At 51.3% G+C, this 9,289-nt stretch overlaps 1 protein-coding gene across 3 annotated transcripts in view; it reads right to left on the bottom strand.

The window, feature by feature from the left end:
* Nucleotides 1-2,279: 2,279 nt before the first annotated feature.
* RTN3 (reticulon 3) overlaps nucleotides 2,280-9,289 on the bottom strand; it is a 63,062-nt gene continuing 56,052 nt past the window's right edge. For all 3 annotated transcript variants that reach the window (XM_045297206.1, XM_013007435.2, XM_045297205.1), the window contains 3 exons: nucleotides 8,227-8,273; nucleotides 5,633-5,691; nucleotides 2,280-4,252 (listed from right to left, as the gene is read on the bottom strand). In XM_045297206.1, the coding sequence (XP_045153141.1) occupies nucleotides 4,195-4,252; nucleotides 5,633-5,691; nucleotides 8,227-8,273 (164 nt within the window). In that variant the 3' untranslated portion in view covers nucleotides 2,280-4,194. The remainder of the gene's footprint in view (nucleotides 4,253-5,632; nucleotides 5,692-8,226; nucleotides 8,274-9,289) is intronic.

Here is a 9,289-nt window from a genome sequence, read left to right on the forward strand (position 1 = left end):
GGTGGGGAGTGGGGGTCGCCGACAGTCAGTATTAGGGTGCGGAGCCCTGGTGCCCGCGCGCGGTTGGTGGTGGGGGGCTCCCGGTCCTGCTGAGCCCCCTCCGCGGAGGCGGCAGGGCCGTGTCCTGTTCCAGCCTCTCCCCGGTGGGAACCCCACCTGCCTCCGGGGGCGTCCGTGCCTGGGGCACTGGCGGTCCCGGCCCTTGACCCATGGCATCCCGCTCCTGCACCCTCGCCGTGCCCGCTGCCAGCGGTGACGCGCCGCCCTGTGCTCAGCCCGCAGGGCCGGCGCCCGGCTCAGCCTGCCTTTCTCCCCGCGCAGCGCGGGAGGGGCCCTAGCGACCGATCTCCCTGGCTGGTCCGAGAGGGATGTTCGTTTCGTTCTCCTGTGGAGACCACGTGGCCCCGAGACCAGGCCCCTTTTGCTTTGTATTTTATTTTGAAACTGTATTTAATGCTTTTATATGAAAGGGGGAGGGGCGGGGAGGGTGCGGTCCCAACCACCCTTATGTGCAAAAATGTCTTATTTATTATGCGTGTTTCAGAGATAAGCTGTGAGGTGGCTGGGGAAGAGGGACCCAAAGGGAGGGCCAGGAGGGGAACGGAACCCCCCCCCCCCCCCCTTAGGCAGTGACTCGCTCTCCAGGCCTTCTCTGCTGCTTCACAGGCCGCCACTGCAGGTCTAACACTACAGGTTCCACTCTGGGTCTAAGAGTAGGGTTTAGTCAGCTTGGGGGGTGGGCGCAGGGGGCCGCCTTTGGAAGGAAAGCAGAAGCCCCCAGCTCTACCCCGTTAGCTCTCCCTGAATTGGGGGCTGAATTTTCTACCATGGATTTTCTATCATTTTTATAAAACCCAAGATGATGGTCAGTTGGAAATGACCCTGTCAGTGGAGTGCCCCACCCGCTCAGATCAGTGCAATGCGGCCCAGAGGCTAACTACAATAAAACAAAAATTAACTCCCAATTCAGTGTTCTTTCCATTACGCCACACAGCCTCCTGTTCTCTGGCTAGCTGGTAGACTTTCTTACCCTGTAGGGCTAATGGACAGGTACTGGGTCTGTCCCTACAGGGGGTGCTTGGCACCGCAGCCGGAGGTGAGGCCTGCCCCTTCAGAATGCCCGGGAGCTGCCTCCGCTGCAGGGAGGCCCTCGTGTCCTTTGTTGCTTTCTGAATCAGAAACCTGACTCCAGCGACTCCCAGCGTTTGGCCCTCCAGGGTTCATGACAGTATTAAAAGCTTGTGAACAGGGATTCTGGGTGGCACCAGGCTGGGCACTGCTATTCTTTTACTTTCCTTCATGCATGTTACTTTTTCAGTTCCAGAACCAGGATTCTTGCCACTCTGCCAGTCAAAATCATTAGGCAAACCGATCAGCCAAATCTGCTGCAGAAGGTGCGGTGAGGCAGGTGGTTTTTTCCCATCCCTGCTCCCCAGGCAGGGAGGGGTCCTCACCGGTAGGCCTAGTCAAAATGCAGATCCTTGGGCCCCAGCCATCTCACCAGAGCCCTCCACCTGTCTGCCACACACACAAGGGTGCGCTTGAAAGCACCATTGTAGTTACTGCTACTTTGACGGAAGCCAAAGCTTGGCCTGGGGCAACCATCGTCTCAGAGCATGTCCCCTTCCAGCCACACAGGTGAAGTTTCTTCACAGATGGTGTTTAATGGTATGCTTGCTATTCTGGCCAATATGTAAATGTTACTCTGAATACATATTTATACACCACGGCTACTTAGTGACATTATTTGAATATTGTATGTGTATTTGTGAGGTTGTTTGCACCTGCCATTTATTTTTTATTTTTGAAGTTTTCAGCCTGAGTTTCCTAAGAGGTATGTTGAATAAAAAACTTTAAACCCAGCTTAAGGGTCGCAGATGCCTTAGTTTAAAGGACAAGCAGCCCAGAGGTGACCAATTCTGTTGGTGAAAACCCGGTACACTCGGTTTCCACTGTCGATGGTGACCTCAGTGGAAGCTCACTGACTTGGGGGCGGGCGGGGTGGTGGACTACCAACTAGGTGAAGGGTGTGGTGGGGCTTGGGCCTGTGGTAGATCCACCCACCCTCCCCACTGTGGTGGCCTTGGCTTCTCTTCCAGAAACCGAATGCACAGCTCCGCTCCCCGGTGATGGAAACCCTGGGAACCCTCACCAGTGTCCACTGTTAGTCGCTGTGCAGTTTTGAGAGCAAGCGGGGGGTGGGGGGGCTGGCAGCCTGGATGGCTTCATACACCCCAACTGTGCATCAAGAATAAAGGAAGCAGGATAACACCACAGCATTGTTGTTGGTTTTGTTTTATTAATACCACATCAATCTGCAGGCTTACAAGGACCACGGTGTCCGCTACCAGGGGCTGCTGTACTTTTATGTTGCACGCACGTACACCCACAGTTTCAGTACACATTTCTCATCTATAGGTTTTTCTTAAAGACAAAAATGCCTCACATCTGCATGGCACATAGGTCAGCCTCAGTCTCCCCCCAGCAGTCACAAGAGAGCACCTGCTGTGACAGCAGTCAGGTAGAAGCTTTCAAAGGAAGTTAAACAAATGGAAATGAGGTACCTCTCAACCATCCACATCCTTAATTTGCAAAAAAGGGGTTTTTTAAGAAGGGAGGGAAAAGCCCCTTCTACTACCTCCCAAGGCTGCTGCAGTGCTGTGGGACCTCCGATGTCAGCCCTTAGTCACCAGGGCAGACCCTCTTGGGGGTGGAGGGGTCATCTCATAACTGCCCATTAGAGCCACCGAGAGGAACTCATGACTTTTCCTTCCAAGTTGATCGCAGCACGGACTGTGTGGAAAAAGGAGGCAGACCGGAAGTCTCAAGATGAGAATTCAGGATTCCCTATTGCTCCCCATCTGCTGCCTGTCTGTTGGGAGTGGCCCGGCCTCAGGCCCACCCACAATCCAGCCTGGTTACCTTCCCCTCCCATTGGTGGAGAAAGGCTCGCAGCAACAGCAGCAGCAGCAGTCAGCCAGCCTTGCCACAGCTCTGAAACGGCAGAGACCCCACAAGCCCTGGTCTGCTGCCCTAAGCCAGGCGCCCGGCGGTCACAGCTCCCTGGGAAGCACACCCAGGGCACAGACACGTCACCTTGCACGGATTTGGTCCTTCGGGTGGACAGTTCACTGAGGTTACAGATGCAGGTTGGGAAGAGCAGGCAGAGGGGAGGGAAAAGATAAAGATTAAAAAGCAAACAAAACCAACCCAAGTGTTGCGTTTCCGTGGTTCATCTCTTCAGACTACTTGCCCCCACTCCGCCTGAGACGGGGGACAGGAACTCGGCACTGGAGGAGCCCACTGCAGATTGGTACTGTTTTTTCTAACACGTTTACAGCGGTGTACAGCAGTTACAGACATTTATTTCATAAGAAAAGTACAACCATATTTATGAAACAGCAGAGGGCGGGGTGGGGCAGGGGCAGGGAAGGGGGAGGCAAGCACGTTTCAGGGAAGGAGTTTTCAAACTGATGCTCAAGAACTGGTGTCCCCACAGGAATGATGGACACCGCCAGCCCTCGTGGTAGAGCTTTTCCTGTCCTGGGCTGCTGGGGGTAGGGGGGCGCAGCCTCTCACCATCACACTCCTCCCTCCCCTTTCCTGTCCCGTTGCCAAGCTGGCTCAGCAGCAGGGCTAGAGGAGGCAGGCTGGCTAGGTCTTGCTGTCACCAGGTGAATTTCAGCGAGCAGGCGGAATATGAAGGGAGGCTGCTCCGGTGCGGGGCAGGAAGACAGGATTACAACCCCCAAACCCAAACGAAACTCCCACAGCTGTCCCTAGGTCATTTCTTCATAAATTAACCAGCATTTCTTAACTTAAAAAAGGGGGAAACTACAATGGGTACACTGTGTCAGACTGAGACACGTCCCAACGGGTGAGAAGCGCCCAGGAGCTGTGTCTCAAGCTTCCCTTTCCCTCATCCAACTACCGGGAAAAGCTCCACCAGCAGCCAGGTATTGATCGATCCTAGTCATTCGATTCTTCATAAAAAATCTTTTTTTTTCCCAGTCCAACAATTCCTGTGCTTGATATGGAGGGGTGAAGGGAAAGAGGAGAGAAAACACCAAATTAAAAAATAAGCTTGGGATGCAGGCTCGAGAGGCCTCGAGCTAGTCCCTTCTGAGACAAGTAACATTGTTAAAACTATTACGCGGGATTTTAGTAACTTATGCAGTATCTGGTTTCGGGGGCTCATTCGGCCTTCTTTTCGGCCTTCTTTTTGGCGATTCCAGGGAGTTTTGCTTGGATCCTAGTAAAGAAGAAAAGAAGGAGGTGAAAACACAGTGCACTTGCTTTTGCTCTGGCTTCAGTAGACTGGAGAAGTTCTCGCAGGTGCCCCTGGGCGCACATAGACCCACTCCCACCCTGCACTGCAGGCTGCTGGTTGCCAGAGCCTCCTGGGGCCTACAGTAGAGGTTCCAGGAAATAACCTGGGACACACACAGACTCTTCTATCCATGGGCAGCTGCCGTTAGTGGGGCAGGGACTCGGCTTCTCCTTTCTCCAGCTCTGTGAGGCACAGACAAAGGAACACAGGGCAGCCACTAGGGCCACAGAGGAAACCAGGAGTCAGCAGCCAAGGGCACCTAGAAATTTGAGATGGGTCAGGGTCCTCACAAGCCTAAAAGCTGGCACTGATTCCCAGCCTCTCAGAGAAGGCCAAGCCTGCTCTTGATTCTGGGCAAAGGCGTTCTGCAATCCCAAGGTGATCCCGCACTCAGGCCATTCACACCTGGGAGCACTGGCCTCCACTCTGCTTTCCGAATCAAGCAGACACACTCGGATCTACTCCTTTAGAATGATAACCAGGCTAAGTTCTTGGCTGGCTTCAGCTCCAGCGGTGACCAAAGGAGGCAGCTGGCCATTCCAGTGCCCCCGCGCATTGCGCCCAACACCGGGGTAAACCTGGGGTGTGAGAAGGGTTTGGGTTTTTTGGGGTTTTTTTTTAACAGTATATATGAAGAAAACGTGGGAAAGGTTAACATTTTAGTTCTAGGTGTTGGGTTCAGAAGCTTCTGCTCTAATTCAAATCTTTAAATAAATAAATAAAGTTATCTGATAGAAGTCAGACATGTATATCTAGATGACTAGAGAATTTGAACGACAATACTTCATTGGTTAACACAAAGGCTGTTTTTAGCCTCTGTCCTTTCTACCACAATTTCTGAAACGAGAGGTGAGTTTGGCTTAACCCTATCCATGTGATGTGCCTCAAACCTGAGCCGTTTGCAGCAGTTACGGGGTGGGGGGGCCGGGAAAGAGGGAGGCACTGCCTGAGGGGTGCCGAGTTCCTGTTCCAGGATGAGAACACTTGGAGATCTAAGGGGTGACGGCGGCATGTTGTGGCGAATGTAATAAATGTTGCTGACCTGAATGTACTTGGACAAGTGGAGGAACAGCAGGTGTTCTGTGACATGCATCTTACCACAAGTTTACAAGACTGAGAAACTTGTGGAGGCAGCAATGGACACTGAAAGGCCAGCTCAAGCAGAGGGGCCTATTCCATTGACCCCCACACCCCCAACGCATGATCACTGTAAAAGCTGCTGCTGAAACAATTCCTTGTACTCACTGACTCTATTAGCCGCAGTTTTCCCCGGGGAGAAGTGTGGCTCCCAGCCAGACTTACTTGTCCACGATTGCCTGGGTTTGCTTCCGGGCGATGCCCACATAGTGATCGATCTGGGTCTTTGGGGGAAGAAAGCACACACAGCTGTTACATCAAGATGAACACAGTCCCTGGAGGCCTGCCTCTTTGTCCAGTTTAACCGCTTTTGGTTTTACTTTTAAGCACTACTGACTAGAAAATTAAAGCAATGCCCACTTTCTTAAAGGGTTTTTAAAAACTTCACATTTAAATCGATACCATAAATGTCCACACTTGGTTGATGTGAAAAAACGCACTTTCTTTAGCAGAGAGAGGTCTGGCTCCCCTGCTTGGACACTCCCAGGAACCTTTCTTTGCCTACTAGACCCTGGGAGTCGGATGGGGATTCTGCACTCACACGTGTGTCACTCGCTCACCAAAGGCCCAAGAGCCAGAAATACAGCATGTGGACAGAAACCGCACCCACAAAGAAGACCCTCCTGCACGAGACGTGCTCTGTGCCGCTTCACACCGTGCACCACCCCGCCCACGGCAACGAGCCCCGGCCAGCCTCTACTTTGAAGTTTCTTTTCAGACACACAGCTCTCGCTCTTCTAAATACATATAACTTTATCACAATTAAAAGGAAAATGCAACATCCTAAAGACTCCACCCGGTTATTACTGATAGTAATTCCCAGGACTTTGCTGTGTGCTCCTCTGCATGTCAGAGAATTAAAGAAACCAGGAAATAGTTAAAACATAAGAAACTTTAAAATATTCCCCCTCATCTGTAGCAGTCCCTCAGAGCTACAGCTTGCATGTGAAAAGGTCTTTTCTGTACCATTACTGTAACAGACTATACAAAAACCAAGGCTTTCTGTACTGAGCTGCATTTCAATTCAGTCGTGGCCAAACCGCTGCCTGAGCTCGCACACAGTATGGGAGAGCCACTTACTCTTCCTCTTCTGCATTGTGTTGGCCTGCCCAGCCACCCCACCTGGCTCTTGGAATGGGATGCAACCGCATCTCGCCTTCAAATGCCTGAGTCGGGCTGCTTTCTGCTCAGATGGCCTTCAACTTCAGCCGACTGCTCAGAACACAGTTCACGTAGGCCAGGTGCTTCACTTTGGATCTTTCAGGGTAAACGGGAGGGGCACTGGGAGGAGCGTAACCTCTCCCCTCCCCATCCTAGTGAAAGGAGCTCTGGTGGCGTAGTGGTTATGCGTTGGGCTGTTAACCACAAGAACAGCAGTTTGAAACCACCAGCCAGCTTCGGAGAGAAAGACGATGCTTTCTACTCCCGTAAAGAGCCGCAGTCTCCAGACTGTGCAGGGGCAGTTCCACCCTGTCCTACAGGGTTGTTGTGAGTCAGAACTGACTTGGTGGCAGACAGTTGGTTTGAGGGAGCTTGGCCACCTTTTACCTTATCTTTTCATTTCAAGCTCTCCTTGGCAGACATGGTCTTCCAGCTCTCAGAGCACTGCTCGGGGAACGTGGTGAAGGAAGACTCTGGGTGCTTCCTCCAGGTGGGTCCACCAGGAGAAGGCAGGGGGCCGTTTTGAATCAGGTGTATTGGGGGGTGGCGGTGTGTCTTTACCCATTGAGAGGGACAGTGCCCGGCTGATGTGAACCACGGAGCTTCTTCAAGCGTCCCACAAAATAGCCAGATCCAACAGAGGTACTGAGTTAGTTAATTGTGCCAGCCTGGCCGATAATCACATGTGGTGCTGGTTGAAAGGCGGAGGGATAAATGGGTGGTGAAGCCTTGCCTTTCTAGTTCTCGGGTCTCTTGTTTTGTGATGGTTGTATCGGGTGCAGCTGCCTTAGCAGTTCCCTGCTTCAGCTTGCAAGATTGACTTCCTCCAAGACATCCCCAAGGAGAAGCCGCAAGGATCTATCCCGATGCAGCCCTGGGTGCTGGAGCAGCCGTGTGGAGACCCTTGCCAGTGCTGAGATGCTTACACGTTCACGGACTCAGCTTTCCTCCTGCAGTCAGCATCATTGCCTCTGTTTTGTGAGGTGGAGGACTTTGTGGACTGGTGTTGGGTTTATGGGTTAATGTTGGACTTGTGGGCTTGGGCAGCATTGGGTTGGGATGTTTTCGTGATGCACCTTTTCTTTACATAAAGCTCTCTCTTATACGTGAGTCACCATGGATTTGTTTCTCCAAAGTACCCAGACTAATACAGGTACCTTCCAAGGACTTATTCTTGGTGCACAGCTTTTACTTAAAAATGTCTATAAACTTTTTATTTTTAATATCTTATTTTCATGAAAATCACGTGCACACTGCAGGGAGTTTCTCCCCAACTTTGAAAACCCACCAAGTGTTAACAGCCTATGCATGCAATTTGCGTGGGTGTGATATATACAAAAGTCATGGTAGCGGATATAGCAATGTGATAGAAATTTAAAAGGCACCTACGTTATATAAAAGTAAGCCTCCTTCCTAACCTCTCCCCCCCAGACAACTAATTTCTTCTCTTGGAGAAAACCATTTAAGAGTCTCTTCTAGGTACCTGACTTTAAAAGAGAAAGAAAGAAAGGAGGTTTACAGAAAGCCTGCTCTGAACTTCCAAGGTCTGCTGAGGCCAGTCACACATGTGGGGATAGCTGCAGTGGGCAAAGGCTTACCTTGTACTTCTCGTAGACGACGGGAACGCTGAACACGAGCAGTTCAGCTAGAGGACAACAGACAAGCGTGAATAAGAGACAGTCACAAAGGCAAACACCCTCACCCCACCCGCCCCCATCAAGTACAGAGGGAACCCTAACCCTTCCTCAACATGGGAAGAGATCCCAGAACCAGCGAGAGGCAGAGGGCGAGTGTCGGCTGGCCCACAGAGCTTCCTCAGGCTGCCTTCTTTACCCCCCAACAGCAGCTTCCAAATTATGAAGATAAAGCCCCGATACCTAAATCAACAAAATCTACATAATTCTCCTCTACTTCTCGTTGCTTTGAGGTTTCTTTATAAAAATCCACTGACGTCGATTCCAACTCATGGTGTCCTGTCGGTAGCAGACCAGAACCGGGCTCCGCACAGCTCTCGGTGGCTGGCCGTCGTCCTTCCTCTGAGTGGACGCCAATCTCCCTTCTGGACAGTCAGAGACTGCCATGTCTTACAGTTGGGAGGACCCACACAGGCCTTTCCAGTATCTAAAGTCTAAGTACAAAAGGAGCCCTGGAGGTGTGGTGGCTACACGCTGGGATGTGATCCTCACAGTCAGCAGTGGGAACCACCAGCGGCTCCCTGGGAAAAAGACTCCGGGGTGGGGTGGTGTTGGTGTGTGTGTGTGTGTGTGTGTCTACTCCCATAAAGAAAATCTCAGAGGTGGGAGCGGGGAGGGAGGAGATAAAAATGAGGAGCTGATGCCAGGGGCTTCAGTGGAGAGCAAATGTTTTGAGAATAATGAGGGCAATGAACGTACAAATGTGCTTTACACCATTGATATATGTATGAATTGTGATAAGAGTTGTATAAGCCCCCAATAAAATGATAACAACAACAAAAAAGAGAGATAGAACCCCTTACTTTCAGAAGTGTATAGACCTAAGTAAAACAATGTTGAGATACAATAACTTCACATTTCAATGTTTTCATTCAATAAAAGTTTCTATGGTTTGTTTTTACACACGCACACACACAATCTGGGAAACTCACAGGGGCAGTTCAACCCTGCCCTATGGGGTCACTAT

Source organism: Echinops telfairi, unplaced genomic scaffold, assembly GCF_000313985.2.
Source record: "Echinops telfairi isolate 266 unplaced genomic scaffold, ASM31398v2 ScPeMD7_7417;HRSCAF=8455, whole genome shotgun sequence".
Taxonomy (NCBI): domain Eukaryota; kingdom Metazoa; phylum Chordata; class Mammalia; order Afrosoricida; family Tenrecidae; genus Echinops; species Echinops telfairi.